General features: G+C 45.4%; 1 protein-coding gene across 1 annotated transcript in view; it reads right to left on the bottom strand.

Annotated features, from left to right (window-relative positions):
- Positions 1-20,307, bottom strand: part of rwdd1 (RWD domain containing 1) — a 32,520-nt gene that overhangs the window by 4,752 nt on the left and 7,461 nt on the right. The window contains exons 2-4 of the mRNA XM_055635791.1: positions 19,914-19,979; positions 7,978-8,108; positions 5,781-5,927 (exon numbers count right to left, since the gene is read on the bottom strand). Coding sequence (XP_055491766.1) covers positions 5,781-5,927; positions 7,978-8,108; positions 19,914-19,979 — 344 coding nt within the window. The remainder of the gene's footprint in view (positions 1-5,780; positions 5,928-7,977; positions 8,109-19,913; positions 19,980-20,307) is intronic.

Genomic DNA, 20,307 nt, shown 5'->3' with positions numbered 1-20,307 from the left:
ATCATGTGCCTGCAAAATACACTCATGTATTTAGCTATAGATTGTAAGCCTTTATTTCAGTAACCCAGTCATATTATGAGGGTCGTTGTTCCACATAGGTATTGCCTTGTATAAGATGAAGCAGATGAGTGACTGTCAAGATTAGGTTAGATTTAATTGATATTTTGAACCACATTGTCAAAATCTGAACTTTCTTAATGCAGTTTTAAGTAGATTGTCCAAATGTTTTGGAACATAGAGAAGTATAAGCACAGGAATAGCCCGCTGACCTGTGCTGACCATGATGACAATCAAAATTAGTCCCATCTATCTGCTCCAAGTCCATATCGCTTTACTCCCTATCTGTTTCTAAAACACTACTATTCTATCTGATCCTTAGGTAGGTATAATCGCTCATGTCAGCCGCTTCCCGCAAATCCTTAAATTCTGACAGCGCGATCAAGGGGCCAATTGAGGTTACTCGCTGTGGGAATTTAAGGATTTGCAGGAAACGGCTGACACGAGCGAAGCCAGTGAGTGCAGGTGAGAGATGTTCAGACGGAGAGCGCTGACGGAGGCGGGCGGCAGAAGGCGCTGATGTGGTGGCCAGTTCTGCTGTCCGGCCCCTGCGGCCGCTCGCAGCCATCCGAGCTGCTTCCCTCCCCGGCCACAATGCGGTGGCTCCGCGCCCGGAGCGCCGCGGCAGTCTTGAGTGAGTGGGTTACTGGCATGATCCCCGACCCCCTCCTTCTCAATGCTCCTGCCCTCTCCGCAACTTTACCCCTGGCCAGGCTCTCCACATGATGTGAAAGGAGCTCTTCCCCCAATTATAATTAGTATAAACTTATTAATTAATTCATTCGTCATTCAATAAGATCACAACTGATTCAACTGGTCCCGGTGTGCTCCCGTTTTTCCCACCATTTATCCACCCGCCGTCACCCTCCAACCTCCACCACCCCCAACCCCCACCCATTCAGTAATTTAGAATGAAGGAGATTTGGAAGCCTTGGGCAAAGTGAATTGTTACTTTATTTATTTTTATGTTTTATTTTTACGGAGATGAGAACAATCTGCGCATGCGCGGTTTAAGAATTTTATTTAAAGCCGACTGACTGCCTACCATGAGTAATTACTCACAGCACGTGCCTGACCGATATGCATATCCTTATAACTATAAAACTCTGATCTTGGATGCGTCTGTGTGTGTGTGAGCGTGTTTGTGTGTAATCACATCTTCTCAAATTTTTTTTTACATATTCCGATAGATGTTTCCAATGGTCAAAAATCACCTTATCACAAAATGTCATGCTTTATTTCTCGTTATTAATGAAAATAATGAAAAATCTCAAAAAACTTGGGAAAAAATAACTGCTTATTCCCTATGCTTGCAGCTGTGACGTCACAATGGGATTATAGCCCTGCTCGCAATATTGTTGCTAACCAAGTACACTGGGTCCTGCTAGCACTAGTAAGTGCAAATGCGTTTTTTTAAGTCACAGTACACTGAGTACTGCTAGCTAGCAAGTCCAATTACATTTGTTTTAACTTTAAAAATGAGGGAGAGTGAATAAGGTGAAATGAGCTGCCCCTGCACAGTTGTCGGCTATGGGTGAGTGGTGGAATATTGCGTTGGGGAACGGGTTGAGTTGGGGGACCAGGCCTCCCGTGGGGACTATGGGTGAGTGGTGGAATATTGCTTTGGGGAACTGGGTTGCGTTGGGGGACCAGGCCAACAGTGCGACAGGGGCCCAATGGTTCCCACTTAGTCTAGTAACTATTAAAAGTCTTATCTTGTGTGTGTATTTATTTATTTGTGTATGTGTGTTTGGGTATAATCACATCTTCGCGAAAAAACGACGAGCAAACTGTAACATTTTTACATATTCAGGTAGAGATTTTACCCCTGGAGTTCAAAATCACCTTATCTGAAAAATTAATGCTTTATTTCTCGAGTTATTAATGAAAATGTTCACTAATCTGGCAAAACTTTGAAATAAAAACGGCTGTCTTTCGCTGATTACGTCACAATGGGTCTGCGCCGTCTTGCTCGCACTGTGAGTGACGTCACCCCCCACCCGTCCCTCCTCCTTTGGTTGATGCCTGCCGCCCGCTCCCCCCCCCCCCCCCCCCTCCTCCTCCCCCCCCCCATCTCCACTGCCCACACTCCTCCTATCCCCCTCTCCCCTCCACTACCATTCCATCCTCTCCCCCTCCCCCGGCCTCTCTCCCCTCTCCACCATCCACCTACCCATCCTTCTCCTCCCCCCCCCCCCCCCATCTCTCCTCCCCCCCCCCCCCTCCTCCTCCTCTTCCTCTACCCCCTCCTCCTGTCCCCCCCCCCCCCCATCCCTCTCACTCCGTCTCTGCCCCTCTGTCTCTGCCCAATGGTCTCTGTACCCTCTCTCTCTGCCCTCTCTCTGTACCCCCGTCCCTCTCCAGAAGCGCCTGCAAGTTGGGGGCTATGCGTGAGTGGATGGGTCGGGGATGGGGTAAAAGGAGCGAATGAATAATTTTAATATAATATCAAGGTGGGTGGTTAGTGTGTGTGTGTGGGGGGTGGTTAGTGTGTGTGTGTGATGCCGCAGGCAACCCCCGCAACCGGGCGTTGAGGGGACGGAACCCAATGGGTCCCACTTGGTCTAGTGATCTTATAAACCTCAATGTCACCCCTCAGCCTTCTGCGTTCCAAGGAATAAAATTATTGCCTGTTCATAACCTCTACCTATAGCTCAGGCCCTCGAGTCCTGGGGAAATTCTCATAAATCCTCTCTGCATTTTTTTTCCAGTTTCCTGGCACCTTTCCTATAACAGGGTGACCAAAACTGAACAGAATACTTCAAGTGTGGGCTCAGTCATAGTAAAGCATGTCAGCAAACAGATAAATTGCCATGATTTAAATCAATTATATGATGAATTGAGAACACATTAAATGTTCTACTTCAAATGATTATAATTTGGCCCAAAATAGTAGGAGATGTTATGATATAACATAGTCTACTAGAACTTAGGAAGAACATACACATCACATACAACAGACACCAGAGGGAAATACAAAAATGAGTAAATTAAACCTGTACTTGATTACGCTGCCAGCAGTAAATTTGAGTGTGCTATTCCAAAAATACCAGTGTGGAAATCAAGCTTTGGTATGAAAGGGAAAATCATATTATTGTAAAGTACATATATCACACAAGTGTAAAACACAGGTGCCTGTAATGTCAAAGTCCAGTTTAGTGTCACGTGTACGGAGGTACAGCGAAAAGCTGTTTAGCTGCACGCTGTCCAGTCTATACCAGGGCTCGAAATTAGCGATTGCCCGGGTGCCATTGGCGACCTAAAGTGCCGCTAGGCAACATGAATGCAATGCCATTTTGCCCGGCTTGGCAAACAACTGGGACACCTATCGTTTAATTCTGAGCGCCCCCCCCCCCCCCCCCCCTCTATCTCTCTCTCTCTCTCTGTCACTCTCCGTTTCCGCCCACCATCCGTATGCGTGTCCGGGTCTCAGCTCAGTCCTCATCCGCCGGCACGGCCGGCTGCCTTACACATGCGCACTGCCACGGCCTGCACATCCTCCCCCTACACATGCGCACAACCACGTCCAGCACATCATCGGCCGCGGTTGTGCGCATGTGCTGCCCTGCACATGCGCACTGCTACGGCAACTAGTTGGCATCGGACACTTTCTCCCTCCCTTTGCATTGTGGGAGATATGGCCACCATTGCTGTCCGGTCACCGCCTCACCGCGACAACTGGAAACCAACACAGAATCACTCCCTGGAGCTGGAGTAACTCCCTGGAGTAACTTGCTTCTTGGTTTCCTGGTCCACCAATAATATTCCAAATGGAATTTAAACAGGAGTGGACCCACCACCAACAAACTCCAAACTCTGAAAAATAACAACCTATTGCACTTTATCCGTTTATTTATTGTGTATATATATATATATATGGTATATAGACACACTGAACATTTATCTCCTGTTCTGTATTATGTTTGCATTTATGTTGCGCTGCAGCAAGCAAGAATGTCATTGCCCTATTTGGAACACATGACAATAAAACTCTCTTGACTTGGACTTAAGCAAAAAAGGGATCTTGGGAAAATAAAGAGTTATTAGTTTTAACAAATGTTGAGCATCTGGTTCTTGAAGGCCACACCCGAAGACTATATAAATGCCCGGAAGTGTGCGGGGGAACTCCATGGAGCAGTCCGGCATCTATAGAAGAAATTGAGGGGAAGGTAGAGGCCATGTCTTTAGATTTCCTCTGGTTTTAGTGTGAATAACACTAAAGATGTGACAGGTTTTAACAGGCCAGAGCCCTTAATGTCCACGCCGACCACCGACCATATAGTTGGAATAGTTTTAAAACATTAGCGATGTCAAGAGTGTTTTATTCTCTTTAGGTTTTCCTTGGCAAATGTCAAATAGTACTGTAAACAATGTTGCCAGTTTGGTTTGGAAATGCAAAACCTGCGTTGCCTAATTAAAGTTGCCTTGCCTAATTAAAGTTGCCTTGCCTTCTATATAATTAAAAGTCTAATCTTGACCACTTCCTGTTTGCGTTTTATATATGATTTTGCTCGCATTGTATCTATGGCCATATGTATTGTATATCTTTATTGTGTCCTTTTGCATTCCTTTTGATTTTTTTCCCCATCTGTTTCCTGAGTATTCGCATACCATTTACATATGCCTTTGCAGACCTGGTGAACGTTCCATGAAACAAAAAAAAGACGTAGAAGGAGTACAGAGAAGGTCAACTAATTCCTGGGATGTCAGGGAGAAGAAAGACTAGATAGACTCGGCTTGTACTCGCTAGAATTTATTCAGTGGGGTTGGACAGGCTAGATGCAGGAAGAATGTTGGGAACAAGGGGTCACAGTTTAAGGATAAGGGGGAAATCTTTTAGGACCGAGATGAGAAAAACATTTTTCACACAGAGAGTGGTGAATCTCTGGAATTCTCTGCCAACAATTGGCTATTTAACACCCTCTAAGGAATCTAAGACATTCAACTGAGCCGTTCATATTGAATGGTGGTGCCAGGCTCGAAGGGCCATGTACTACTGTGAATTTTATGTTTCCCTCTCCTCACCGCTCACCCATCCCTCTACCCCCCCAGAAAGCTCTCCACCTGAGTACCCCCCCTCTTCCGCTCATCCCCTCAGGTCCCCACTCTTCCAGTATTTTTCCCATCGATGAAAAATAAAAGTCATTAGTGTTTAAAAAATGTTAAGATTCTCTCTTCTGTCAATCACGCCATGAAGGCCACGCCCATTCTGGTGGGAGGGGAGGGACTATGAAACCCAGAAGTGTGGGCATGGCTCAGTCTCTGCAAGATGGATGAGGGAGAGGTCACGACTCGCTGTCTTTAGAGGCCTTGCACCCTGCTTGAAATGGTATGATACTGCACGAATTTGGTGGCCTTGCACCCTGCTTGAAGTGGTAAGAAATTGCACTTAAATTTGGTGGCCTTGCACCCTGCTTAAAATGGAATTTCAAGGAATAGCCGTGAGTCAACTGCCAGCCCACCAGCCGTGAGTGAGTGAGCTGCCAGTACAACAGGCGTGAGTGCCTGAGCCGCCAGCCCAAGAATCCATTCGGCCCACAATGTCCATACTAGTCCTCTGGAAACCAGTCCCACCAGCCCACAAATTTGGTGCCCCCTGTACTAGCACTCCAGAAATAGCTCCCCCTCCCCCAGCTTCCCTCCCCAGGGACCTGACCCCCGCCCCCCCCCCCCCCCCCCCCCCCCCCCCCCCACCACCTCCCCCCCCCCCCTGGTCTGCAAACCTTTTCAATTTCTTCTTCAGCTTCTTTTTCTTGTAATAACTTCACCATTTCTTTGCGAGATTTCATTTGATCCACAATTTCATTTAATTTTTCTTGAACAGCTGTCACTAAAGTAAATATCATCACCATCCCAATATTTTCTTGTGCCTGAAAGACATGTTGTACAACAACAAAAGCACAAGATGAAGAAATAAGATATGACAATTCTCATCATACAAGGTTGATCAGAGATCTCTCATAGCAGGTAGCTGCAAATCTCAGGATGGGATTAAAAATTTAACTGATGACATTGTAGTCTGTTTAAACAAATGAATTTCACCAGGTTTGAACTCAAATACTTAGTTCGGGAGAATACAGCGTACCCGGGCCCGGAGTCCAAAATAGGGCCCGGGAGCCGAAGGAGGGGGCGGGAATTTCCTGCATGGGTCTTCCCTGTAGGAGGGGGCACTTGGACCCAGCAGTCATCACTACTGATTGGGTCTTCTCTGTAGGAGGGGAGGAGAGGGCACAAGGACCCAACAGAGTCAGACCACGTGTTGTCTGCATGGTGGAGGTTGTGGGCCTGGTGCTGAGCTTGGAACTCTGGTGAGATGACGGCTCTAGACCGCTGGTGGCCGATGGAGAGGCGAGGGTCGGCGGAGTCGCTGATGGAGGCTCGTGGGGAGCTGGAGTAGAGATATGGGCAGTAGCATCGGTGGCTTTCTGAAGACAGTGAAGGTCGGCAACTGTGGCTGGGGTGGTCTCGCCCGAGGAGGAGGCGAGAGATGGCAGCTGCGGCAGCTTCTGTGGTCCGAGCCTGGGTTTGGGTGTGACTGTGTGTGTGGGAGGGTGTGAGTGAGTGGGAGGGTGTGAGTGGGAGGGTGTGAGTGGGGGTGTGTGGTGGAGTGTGGGTGGGGGTGTGTGTGGGTGGGTGTGTGAGAGTGTGTATGTGAGTGGGTGAGTGGGTGAGTGTGTGTCTGAGTGTGTGTGTTAGTGGGAGGGTGAATTTTGTAGATGCAGTTAAAACCATTAGATCTGTTGAACGTTAACCGAGTATAGACTTGGTGACCTGTTTCCAAATGCTTGTGTTAGCTTAAGAATACTATTAACAATTCCAGCAACAGTAGCTTATGCAGAGAGTTCATTTAGCAAACTCAAGCTGATTAAGAATTATTTAAGGTCTACAATGTCTCAGGAACGTCTTGTGGATTTGGCCAGGCTCAATATTCAAAGTCAAAGTCAATTTTATTTGTCACATGCACCCAAAGGTGATGCACTTAAAAAGAACACACAATACACAACAAAATCTAACACAAACATCCACCACAGCATTCTTCACTGTGGTGGAAGGCAACAAGGTTCAGCCAGTCCTCCTCCTTTAAAAAAGCCAGGGAAGAGCTCCTTCGTGAAGATGCGCAGCTCAAGAGTGATTTCATGGAACAAAAGCTCACCACGTTTTGGCTGAAAGTGAAGGACGGTCCTGTTCTTTCGAAGAGGGACCTGACCCTATTGGTCCAGTCCCCCTCAACTTAACGCTGTTAGGCTACATTCTCAGGCATGGTAACTATGAAAACAAAGGTACGCAATAGGTTTGTGATCGACGCTGACATGAGGTGCTGCCTGTCGAGCATTCGTCCTCGTTTTGATTGCCTGATAGCTGCAAAGCAATTTCAGCCATCCCATTGACTGAGCATTGGCAGACATGTTTTAATAAATCCTGTTTTTTTCTTCAATTTTTGTTTCGGGAGTCACGGTACTGACCAAGAATGTCTGAAGGGGTCGTGGGGCCAAAATGGTTAAGAACCACTGATTTAAATGATAGTTGCCATCTGCTGGTTAGCCTTTGAATAGCATACACGATGCAAATAGGAGATAGAAACTAATATTTATAATTATGAAATGAATATCATGTACCAGAATCATTATTTTATTCCAGTCAGTTCAGTTCCCTAAGACATCATTTCATGTGACCACAATATAATATTTACGATGCTTTATGCAAGAGATATAATAGAGTTGAATACTTTCAGCTTTGTTTGAGATAAAGCATTTCCTGAATTGTGTTTTTTAAGTCTCCTACTTTGAACAAGAAGAATACTTAAGGTAAAATAAGATGGCTTTCTATAGGAATGTAACTCATGTTGTCCAATTTCCTTCAATAAGTCCACTTAACAATGTTGAAACAGAAACTTTTATTTTGTGTATTTAATTCACTTACCTGGTCATTTAACAGTGACATTATATCTGCAATATCAGACGTCTGAAGATTCTCATGTGCCGCAATTTCAAACTTTGGAGGATCATCTGGATATTTTTCCACATATGTAAATTGGAGCGTTGATTCGACAGCTGATGAGATAATTAGAATAATAATATTGACAGGTTAGAGTATTTTCAGAAAACATTCAATTTAAATAAGGAATTAGGCATGTACAAATTGTAATTACTGCAAAATCTATTGGACTAATACAGACACAACTTAAAGGGGGTTTTGGTCCGAAACGTTGCCTATTTCCTTCGCTCCATAGATGCTGAGTTTCTCCAGCATTTTTGTCTACCAACATCATGGTAATGCAGCTTTAGACTCAAAGTTAACCAAAGGCAATAACGCTATCGGAGTTAGGAAAAATTAGCTCAACAGAATCAATAAAACTTAGCAGCATGTCATTTCAAATCTATTGTCTCTATTGTTATTTCATACGACTTATGTTTTTAATTTTTTTAATTAAGTTTTTTAACTGTTAATTTCACTCTGTTCCCCTTCCCCACTTTTGTTAGCGTCAAGATAATTCAGAAAAATAAATGAACATAAAACTGCCTTGCAATGTGTTATGTGTTAAGATGGACGATAAAAAAAAATTAGGATTGATTATTGATTTTTTTGTTTAGTGAAGCTTCATTTCAAAGAGCAACATTTATACAATGATACATCAAAATAAAACTCTCAGAGGTAAAGGAAAAAACTTAGTAATTCATCGACAGCAAATATACACATGTTCTCAATCCCTACAAACTTAGCTTGTTACTCCACAAGATCAGCAACATAGAAAATAATATGTGTAGGAAGGAAGTGCAGATGTTGGTTTAAACCGAAGATAGACACAGAAAGCTGGAGTAACTCAGCAGGACAGGCAGCATCTCTGGAGAGAAGGAATGGGTGATGTTTCTGGACGAAAGAAGAATTTCAACCCGAAACTTAACTTATTCATTTTCTCCAGAGATGCTGCCTGTTCCGCTGAGTTACTCCAGCTTTTTGTGTCTATCTTCAACGGAAAATAACTTTGAACGAGTCATGTAACATTAGAGAGACTAAGGCTTGGACATTACGTAAAGTACAGTATTAGTACGAGCAGAAGGAAGGGGAAAGGGGAAAGGGGGAAACTGCCTTTCAGGGTCCCTACCTGGTCGGAGAGGCAGCTTTTCTCTGGGCTGCAGCTTCGACCCGTCCTCGCGGCCTACCAGCGGGTCTGGAGCGGCGTTTCCTGTCACAGACCGCCCAGAACCTCGGCTTCGGCACAGCACTGGAGCGCTATCGTGGAGCGGGCGATGCCTTGTCTGGGTCGCCGCGCTGGAGCTCCGGTGAGCTGAGACCGCCGGGAACAACATCGCGGAGCTGCGGGACTGTGGAGCGGCCAGCTGCGGGCGGCGGCGCCGAACTTTACACTGGGAGCCTGGGATCTCGCGACGAGATCGCCAGTTGTGGAGCTCCATCCGGCGCGGCCTTGTCGGCTTCGGAAGCCGCGGCCTCCAGTACGGAGGCGGCCGCTCCAGGGTTCCCATGCTGCTGTGAGGACTCTCCCTACGCCGGAGCACCACCACCCAGCGAGAACGGCCAGGAACATCGGGCCTCCGTAGAGGCAACTGTGGAGGCCTCAATAGGCCCGACTATGGGTGAACTGGGGTGGGGACTGGACTTTGTGCCTTCCCTCATGGTGGGAGCCATTGTGGTGGGATGTTCTTTGTGTTTAAGACTCTCATTGGTGTTATGTCTGTATTCTCTTTTTTTGTGTGCTGCAAAATGGCAAAAAGCATTTCACTTCATTACACCTCGGTGAATGTGACTAATAAAAACCTTTGAATACTTTGACGGCATATCTCGCACACATGGTTGATACAACATTTTCAGTCATAGTCATAGAGTAATACAGGCCCTTCGGCCCAACTTGCCCACACTCGCTGACACGTCCCAACTGAAAAAAATATCAGATCCCATTCTTATTTTGCAAGTTTAAATATCTTGGCATTTTCCCTGTAAGATGTGTCCTTAAAGATTAAACATTTATTTAATCCGTTAAAAGAAAATTGGGACCATTTAGAAGAAATTAATATTTTGCAGTTTGGTTGTGGGTATCTATGGAGGGAGAGGAAGGGATACAAGGTTAATTGTTGTGGAGGAAGGAACTGCAGATTCTGGTTTAAACCGAAGATAGACACAAAAAGCTAGAGTAACTCAGCGGGACAGGCAGGATCTCTGGAGAGAAGGAATGGGTGACGATTCGGTTCGAGACCCTTCTTCAAAGTTAGTTATTGATGTCTTTTAAAATTACTGATCCTTAGAAGTGCTGCAAAGGACAACAGTATGAGGAAGCAAAATGAAGTTGTGTGCAGGATTCAAATCACCTTTTTCATATTGCATTTGATTCTCATTCTCATTGCTGAAATAGGAACCAAATCAAAAGAACAGGAAATAGACACAAAAAGCTGGAGTAACTCAGCAGGTCAGGCAGCATCTTTGGAGAAAAGGGATAGGTGAGTTGATACCGTTCTTCAGTGAGAGTCAGGGGACTTTCTGGGTCTTGATTGGAAACGTCACCTATTCTTTTCTCCAGAGATACTGCCTGGCCCGCTGAGTTACTCCAGTTTTTTGTGTCTATCTTCGGTTTAAACCAGCATCTGTAGTTCCTTCCTATATATCAAAAGAACAGGATTAATAACAGGATTAGGTCACAGAGCCTTTCAAATTTACTCTGCCATTCCTCAAGATTATGACTGGTCCACCTATTTTCTGCACTAACCTCATACCAAAAATTCCATGAATATCAAGAAATCTATCAATCTGTTTTGAATGAACTCAATTACTTGGCCTCCACAGCCCTCCAGTTTCTTCACCCTTTTACTGTGGAAAATCTCTCTTCACCTGTCCCAAACAATCTATTCCACAAATGTGACCACTGGTTCTAAACCCCCAGTCAGGGTAAACTTCCTCCCTATATCCGGTCTTTTGTAAGAATTGTAAAACTCCAATTCTTCCAAAATCAAGAGTACGCAGTCCCAGTCTACTCAATCTCTCCTCATTGACTAAACTCACTATCACAGTAATTAGTCTGGTGAATCTTTTTTGTACCCAATGGCATTTTTTGTTTACTTTCAGATTCAGATTCAGATTCAACTTTAATTGTCATTGTCAGTGTACAGTACAGAGACAACGAAATGCAGTTAGCATCTCCCTGGAAGAGCGACATAGAATATGATTTCAATAAATAAATCTATTTACATGCATACAGTCATAGACTTCTTTTTTTCCTGTGGGAGGAGTGTCCGGGGGGGGGGGGTGATTGGCAGTCACCAAGGTACATTGTTGAGTAGTGTGACAGCCGTAGGGAAGAAGCTGTTTCTGGACCTGCTGGTCCGGCAACGGAGAGACCTGTAGCGCCTCCCGGATGGTAGGAGGGTAAACAGTCCATGGTTGGGGTGAGAGCAGTCCTTGGCGATGCTGAGCGCCCTCCGCAGACAACACTTGCTTTGGACAGACTCAATGGAGGGGAGCGAGGAACCGGTGATGCGTTGGGCAATTTTCACCACCCTCTGCAGTGCTTTCCGGTCGGAGACAGAGCAGTTGCCATACCATACTGTGATACAGTTGGTAAGGATGCTCTCAATGGTGCAGCGGTAGACGTTCACCAGGATCTGAGGAGACAGATGGACCTTCTTCAGTCTCCTCAGGAAGAAGAGACGCTGGTGCGCCTTCTTGACCAGAGTTGAGGTATTGTGGGTCCAAGAGAGGTCATCGGAGATGTTGACCCCCAGGAACCTGAAGCTGGAAACATGTTCCACCTCCGTCCCGTTGATGTGGATGGGGGTGTGCCCGGCCCTAGACTTCCTGAAGTCTACAATGAGCTCCTTGGTCTTCTTGGAGTTAAGGGCCAGGTTGTTGTCAGCGCACCATGCTGCTAGGAGCTGGACCTCCTCCCTATAGGCCGACTCATCGTTGTTGCTGATGAGGCCAATCACCCTTGTATCATCTGCATACTTGATGATGGTGTTAGTACCATGTGCAGGTGTGCAGTCGCAGGTGAAGAGGGAGTGGAGGAGGGGGCTCAGCACACAGCCCTGTGGAACGCCGGTGTTCAGGGTGAGGGTTGAAGAGGTGTGCTTGTCTAACCTAACAGACTGGGGTCTGTTGGTTAGAAAGTCCAGTATCCAGTTGCAGAGGGAGGGGTCGATGCCCAGGTTACCGAGTTTGGTGATCAGTTTAGAGGGTATAATGGTGTTGAATGCTGAGCTGTAATCGATGAACAGCATTCTTGCGTAAGTGTCTCTGTTGTCGAGGTGGGAGAGGGCGGAGTGAAGTGCCGTTGAGAAGGCATCCTCCGTACTCCTATTCTGGCGGTAGGCAAGCTGATAGGGATCCAATGTGGGGGGTAGGCAGCCTTTGAGGTGTGCCAGGACCAGCCTCTCAAAGCACTTGGTGATGATGGGGGTAAGTGCAACTGGGCAGAAGTCGTTGAGGCTTGCCGCAGTGGAGTGTTTTGGCACCGGCACGATGGAGGTGGTTTTAAGGCACGTGGGGACAACTGCTTGGGCAAGTGACACTTTCTAGATAACGGGACCAAGGCTGTATGTAATACTCAAGATGTGATCTCAGCAAGCCCCAAATAATTACATTAAGATATTTTTACTGCTGTATTCAAAAGTATTGCAATACAAGGGGAAGATACCAGTTACCTTCCTAATTGCTACTACATCTGTTTGTTGGCATTCAGTCACACATGCACAAACTTTCACCATAAAGAAAAACACTCCTATTCTGTTTTCTGAGGGGTCACGTTGCTAACTGGCCAGAAACTGGTGACTATTCACATTTCACCACAAAGTTGTAGCATTTTTATTTCCAATGTTTTAAAAAGTTTACTGAAGAAAGCTCAGGATGTGTACGTCCCCATTAGAGTGAAGGGAAAAGCAGGCAAACGTAAGGAAGCATGGCTGACAAGAGAAATTGAGATGTTAGACAAAAATAAGAAGGATGCATGGAACAGGTATAGGCAGCTGGGATCAAGTGCATCCCTGGAGGAGTTTCGGGAACTAAGGAGTATACTTAAAAAGGAAATCAGAAAGGTAAAAAGGGGCCAGGAGATAACTCTGGCAAGCAGCATCAAGGACAATCCCAAAAGATTATATAAATACATAAGGGGGAAAACGGGTAACTAGAGAGTGGGACCTCTCAGGAATCAAAGCGGTCACCTCTGTGTGGAGCCACAGGAGATGGGCAAGGTCGTAAATGAGTATTTCTCCACTATATTTACCGAGGAGACAGTAGGATGGAGGAAATTGGAGCAGTCACTGGAAGTGTTTTGAGAGCAGTCAGGGTTACCGTCGAAGAGGTACTGAAGGTACTGTCGTGTTGACAAATCACCAGGGCCCGATCAGATATATCCGAGGACATTGCGGAAAACTCGAGAGGAAATTGCGGGAGCCCTGGTTAAAATTTACGAGTCGTCCTTAAATACAGGAGAGGTGCCGGAAGACTGGACGGTGGCAAATGTTGTGCCTCTTTTCAAGAAGCGCTGCAGGGAAAATGCTAGGAACTATAGGCCGGTGAGCTTAACATCTGTAGTTGGTAAGTTACAGGAGGGTATTCTGAGGGATACATTATACTAGCATCATCCATCCAGGGCTCGAAATTAGCGGTTGCCCGGGTGCCACTGACCACCCAAAGTGCCGCTGGGCAACCTAAACCCCGAGTCATTTTGCCCGGCTTGGCACTGAATATACTGGCTTATACCGAAGATAGACACAAAAAACTGGAGTAACGCAGCGGGTCAGGCAGCATCTCTGGAGAAAAGGAACGTGACGTTTCGTGTCGGCAACGGCTGTAATGCGTGGGAAAGATGTTAAGTGTGGCGTGACGGAGGGTCAAAGCGAATGGCAATCCCGCACAGCAGCGGTTCCATCTCTTCCTCCTTCCGCTCCCCGCCCGCCATGATAGCGACTGCTGCGTGCCACTCCGCCAACGGCGCTTTCAAAACAAACCCTCTCGCACGCTGAGGCCGGGAGGAGGGAGAGAGGGAAGGAGGAAGGGGGAGGCCTCCACTCGCCGTCTGAAGCATCTGCACCGCTCGGCCCTGCACCTTCCTGTTGGTTGGAGGAGGAGGGGAAACGGTGGCGAGGAGATCCCAACTGCCTCCCCCTTTGGCGGCGGCGATGGACAGGGACGGCGAAGGCAGATGATGCCGGTGTTGTCCGAGGAGCGCTGACCTTCCTTCCCAATTCCTCTGCCCCCTTCCTCTCTCTCTCTCTCTTGTACGACCCCCTCCACCCCCCTTATCCTGAGACCCCCCTCTCCATCCCGCACTGATCCCCATTCCTGCCTCTATTCAGTCCTCACTGACATCCCGTGTGCTCCCCTCATCTACCCCCCCCCCCATCTATTCATCCTGCACTGATCACCCTATCCACCTCGCATTGATTCGCCTGCCACCCCCATCCATCCTACAATGGTCCCTAAATTCATCCTATACTGACCCCCTTTCCCATCCATCCTGCACTGCTCCACCCCTTCATCCTGCACTCGCTCCCCCATCCATCCTGCACAGATCCCCCCATTCAACCCCACCGTCACCCCCACCCTCTCCCCTCACACTTTTACCTACTCCAACCAACATGCACCAATTCCCCTGCTTCAATCTATCCATTCCGCACCGATTGCCTTCTCAACCCCCCCTTCCCCCCCCCCCCCACCCCCCCACCCCCGTAGGGGTGGCCAGAGACGTCGGGAGTCAGACTGGAGCGCTGCCCCCCAGGCCAACAGCCTGCGCAGCGCTAAACCCAGTTCAAATCTGCCTGTCCCGCCAGGTTAACCTACAGCCCTGCCTGGACTTATGGGAAATATGGCCCAGGTTTACAGCCAGCGCGGAGAAGCAGCGCTGGTGTCCCATCAGTCCAGGCAGGGCTGTAGATTAACCAGAGTTGAGCTGCATTTAGCGCCGGATTGAGCCTCCGAAGCAAAGATACTAGTATCTTTGCTCCGAAGCCTCGCGCGTGTGTGAGTGCGCGCATGCGCGCACGGCCGCCAAGAAATTGTGTGTCCCGTCCCCTCCATATTTTGATAGTGATTTCCGTGCCTAGTCACAGCTACCATTGACACGCTATTACAGAATTCCTTTATAACGGCAAATCAATGCTCTTAATATGGAGTATCAGTACTGTAGTTATTTAATGAGCAACATTCACAACTATACGTTGAATTTATCCAGGTTTTACTTCTACAGTCAGTCATTTACATCACAAATTTGGTCAGAAGATATTTCAGTTGAAATTTTAACGTTAATTCTGAAGTGGGAATGATGGAAAAAGCGTTTATCAACAATTTTTTTTTAATTTGGTGCTAACAAACTGGGTATCTTCATTGCTGTTCACAACACATACATCTAATCTGAATGCCCGATAATGTGGCGTCTTGACACCTTTAAATATATTACCAAAAGAACATTTGCTGCAGTTATGTCCTTTGGCCATCTCTTGTTAGTTAGTGTAATGTTTAACCTGTCAGATGGGTATAGTCAGTTTTAACAGCTATTATCATAAAATGCCTTTAGAAAATTCCTTGCAACCTGTATATTTTGTTGTGGATAAATTATGTGGGAAGCGAGAGTGTTTCTGTACCAATAGCAATAACGACTCATGCTATGGCCATGTCATGATAATGTTTGGTCCTTCACAGAAAACATGCTTGCATCAATCTGTAGTGTGCATGGTTAAGCATATATGTTATCATGGTCCAGGATTTATTGACACGTTGATCATACGCTGAATAATCCAACCACATTTTTGTTTGGAAGTGGAAAAAAATAATAGAAATTGCATTAATTGCAATGTGTAAAAAGAGTTGAGATACTATATTATAATTTTGCTGCATGTCATTGTGGTATATATCATGTCTTGATTGGTGAATATGTTTAGTTTGTGACTTTATTAGCAAAAATAATATGACTGCTTCATTGAGCATAATTCCGACTGGTAACTACGCAAATCGTCTGAACACATTATCGCATGCGTCATGCAAGCAGGGCTCGAAATTAACGTTGCCCGGCAATGCTCCCCCATCAATCCTGCACAGACCCCCCTCCCCCCCCCCCCCCCATTCAACCCACTGTCATCCCCCGCGCTCTCCCCTCACAATTTTACCTACTCCAACCAACACGCACTAATTCTCCTGCCTCAATCCATCCAATCCACACCGATTGCCTTCTCAAACCACCACCATCTATCCATCCTGCACTGATTCACACATACACACACACACACACCCCCTCCCGACCCTATTGTGCTGGAAATGTCTTCAGAGCTTACATCAACTATGTTTGATAACGGAATGCAATCAAATATGTTTTAGAAACATAGAAACATAGAAATTAGGTGCAGGAGTAGGCCATTCGGCCCTTCGAGCCTGCACCGCCATTCAATATGATCATGGCTGATCATCCAACTCAGTATCCCGTACCTGCCTTCTCTCCATACCCTCTGATCCCCTTGGCCACAAGGGCCACATCTAACTCCCTCTTAAATATAGCCAATGAACTGGCCTCAACTACCCTCTGTGGCAGAGAGTTCCAGAGATTCACCACTCTCTGTGTGAAAAAAGTTCTCCTCATCTCGGTTTTAAAGGATTTCCCTTAAGCTGTGACCCCTTGTCCTGGACTTCCCCAACATCGGGAACAATCTTCCTGCATCTAGCCTGTCCAACCCCTTAAGAATTTTGTAAGTTTCTATAAGATCCCCTCTCAATCTCCTAAATTCTAGAGTATAAACCAAGTCTATCCAGTCTTTCTTCATAAGACAGTCCTGACATCCTAGGAATCAGTCTGGTGAACCTTCTCTGCACTCCCTCTATGGCAATAATGTCCTTCCTCAGATTTGGAGACCAAAACTGCACGCAATACTCCAGGTGTGGTCTCACCAAGACCCTGTACAACTGCAGTAGAACCTCCCTGCTCCTAAGTTTTAATTCCCAATGTTATTATTTATTTTAATCCATTGGCAAATCAATGATCTTAATATGGATAATCAGTACTGTAGTTATTTACTGAGCACCATTCACATCTATATGTTGGATTTTCCAGGTTTTACTTCTACAGTCAGTCATATACATCACAAATTTGGTCAGGAGTTATTAGAGTTGAAATTTTAACGTTAATTCTGAAGTGGGAATGATGGAAAAAGCATTTATCAACAAATTTTTTTTTAAATTGTTGCTTACAAACTGGGTATCTTCATTGCTGTTCACAACACATACATCTAGTCTGAAGAAGGGTTTCGGCCAAAAACGTTGCCTATTTCCTTCGCTCCATAAATGCTGCTGGATCCGCTGAGTTTTTCCAGCTTTTTTCTGTACCTTAGATTTTCCAGCATCTGCAGTTCCTTCTTAAACACACCTAATCTGAATGTCCGGTAATGTGGCGTCTCGACACCTTTAAATATATTACCAAAAGAACATTTGCTGCATTTATGTCCTTTGGCCATCTCTTGTTAGTTAGTGTAATGTCAGATGGGTATAGTCAGTTTAACAGCTATTATCATAAAATGCCTTTAGAAAATTCCTTGCAACCTGTATATTTTGTTGCGGATCAATTATAGAAACATAGAAAATATGTGCAGGGGTAGGCATTCAGCCCTTCGAGCCTGCACCGCCATTCAATATGATCATGGCTGATTATCCAACTCAGTATCCCGTACCTGCCTTCGCTCCATACCCCTGATCCCTTTAGCCACAAGGGCCACATCTAACTCCCTCTTAAATATAGCCAATGAACTGGCCTCAACTACCTTCTGTGCCAGAGAGTTCCAGAGCTTCACCACTTTCTGTGTGAAAAATGTTTTTCTCATCTTGGTCCTAAAGGATTTCCCCTTTATCCTTAAACTGTGACCCCTTGTTTTGGACTTCCCCAACATCGGGAACAATCTTCCTGCATCTAGCCTGTCCAACCCCTTAAGAATGTTGTAAGTTTCTATAAGATCCCCCCTCAATCTCCTAAATTCCAGCGAGTACAAGCCAAGTCTATCCAGTCTTTCTTCATATGAAAGTCCTGACATCCCAGGAATCAGTCTGGTGAACCTTCTCTGACTCCCTCTATGGCAAGAATGTCTTTCCTCAGACTTGGAGACCAAAACTGAACGCAATACTCCAGGTGTGGTCTCACCAAGACCCTGAACAACTGCAGTAGAACCTCCCTGCTCCTATACTCAAATCCTTTTGCTATGAATGCTAACATACCATTCTCTTTCTTCACTGCCTGCTGCACCTGCATTCCTACTTTCAATGACTGGTGTACCATTACACCCAGGTCTCGTTGCATCTCCCCTTTTCTCAATCAGCCACCATTTAGATAAGTCTACTTTCCTGTTTTTGCCACCAAAGTGGATAACCTCACATTTATCCATATTATACTGCATCTGCCATGCATTTGCCCACTCACCCAGCCTATCCTCCTCACAGCTAACATCCTCCTCACAGCTAACACTGCCCCCCAGCTTTGTGCCATCCGCAAACTTGGAGATGTTGCATTCAATTCCCTCGTCCAAATCATTAATATATATTGTAAATAGCTGGGGTCCAAGCACTGAGCCTTGCGGTACCCCACGTCACTTCCTGCCATTCTGAAAAGGACCAGTTTACTCCCACTCTTTACTATGTGGAAAGCGAGAGTGTTTCTGTACCAATAGCAATAACGACATATGCTATGGCCGTGCCATGATAATGTTTGGTCCTTCACAGAAAACATGCTTGCATCAATCTGTAGTGTGCATGGTTAAGCACATATGTTATCAAGGTCCAGGATTTATTGACACAGATTGATCATACGCCGAATAATCCAACCACATTTTTGTTTGGAAGTGGAAAGAAATAATAAAAATGGCATTAATTGCAATGTGTAAAAAGAGTTGAGATACTGTATTATACTTTTGCTGCATGTCATTGTGGTATATATCACGTCTTGATTGATGAATTTATTAGTTTGTGACTTCATTTGAAGCAGAAATAATATGTGAATGCTTCATTGAGCATAATTCCGACTGGTAACGCACTTTGTCCGAGCACACGTCATGAAAGCCATCTTAAATGACCGCCTAAACTGTCATTTGGCAACCTAAAAGGCTGCCAAGGTTGCCCGGCTGGCAATAGGGAAAAAAAGTTAAGCGAGAGCCCTGGCAAGCTATCTTAAATGACCACCTAAACTGTCATTTGGCAACCTAAAAAGCTGCCAAGGTTGCCTGACTGGCAACAGGGGAAAAAAGTTAAGCGAGAGCCCTGCCATCCCATACTTGATTACCTATCTTGACCTATCTTGATTGTCCTTAATGCTGGTCCTATAATGTTTCCAATTACATTTTAATTGCTGGAAAATATCTAGTTGAAAACAGGAAATACATTTGTAACTACGCAGATCAGCAAATGTGGCGAGGAATCTAATAATTCCATGCTGAAAAGTCAATGGCTACAAAGTATAGGATAAAACACAATGCTAATAGTGGGAAATTATGCAGTATTTATTTGAGGTGATGCAGGGAACAAGTATTTCTTGTGGGTACACAAAAATGCTGGAGAAATCAGCGGGTGCAGCAGCATCTAAGGAGCGAAGGAAATAGGCAACGTTTCGGGATGAAACCCTTCTTCAGACTTTCTTGTGATTGTTCTGGGCTCAAGAATGTTAAATTGCATACATTTCACTATAATACAAATTGATGCATTGCTTTGAGGGAGTGGGTCCAATTGTGTTTTTTCCCCCCATATTATTTCATACTTGCATCATAAACAAAATGCAAATTACATATATAATGCAAGTAGCGTAAGTGGACGTTGACATGAAACTTACATGACATGATGTTAAACAAAATAACTAAATAAGTTACTTGGAGATATTATTGAACCAAACTTACTTTCTTCATTTTCACCTGTTTCAGACGTTACCCTTATGGTAAAACTTGCAGGATTCTCCAACACCACTGGAAGAAAAAATAAGTGTCAATACCCTATGGAGAATATCCTAGATAAATGGAAAATCAGCAAATAGGTACAGCAGGTAAACAATCAGCATGTATGTAATAACAAATAATGAGGAAAGCTGATATTGTAAGTGCTACAAAGCATATAACAAGTAACGTTTTGATGCAATTGTACAGGCTCTGGTGAGTGCGCCAGAAGTCTTGTGTAGTTCCACATTTCTGAGAAAGAATATACTTGTATTGAAAGCAGTTCACAGCAGGTGCACTAGATTAATTCCGAGCATGAAGAAGTTGATGTATACATAAAGGTAGTGGACCTGGGTCTGGA

This window comes from Leucoraja erinacea, chromosome 5 (assembly GCF_028641065.1).
Source record: "Leucoraja erinacea ecotype New England chromosome 5, Leri_hhj_1, whole genome shotgun sequence".
Classification (NCBI taxonomy): Eukaryota; Metazoa; Chordata; class Chondrichthyes; order Rajiformes; family Rajidae; genus Leucoraja; species Leucoraja erinaceus.
This window is presented reverse-complemented; position numbering and strand designations above follow the sequence as displayed.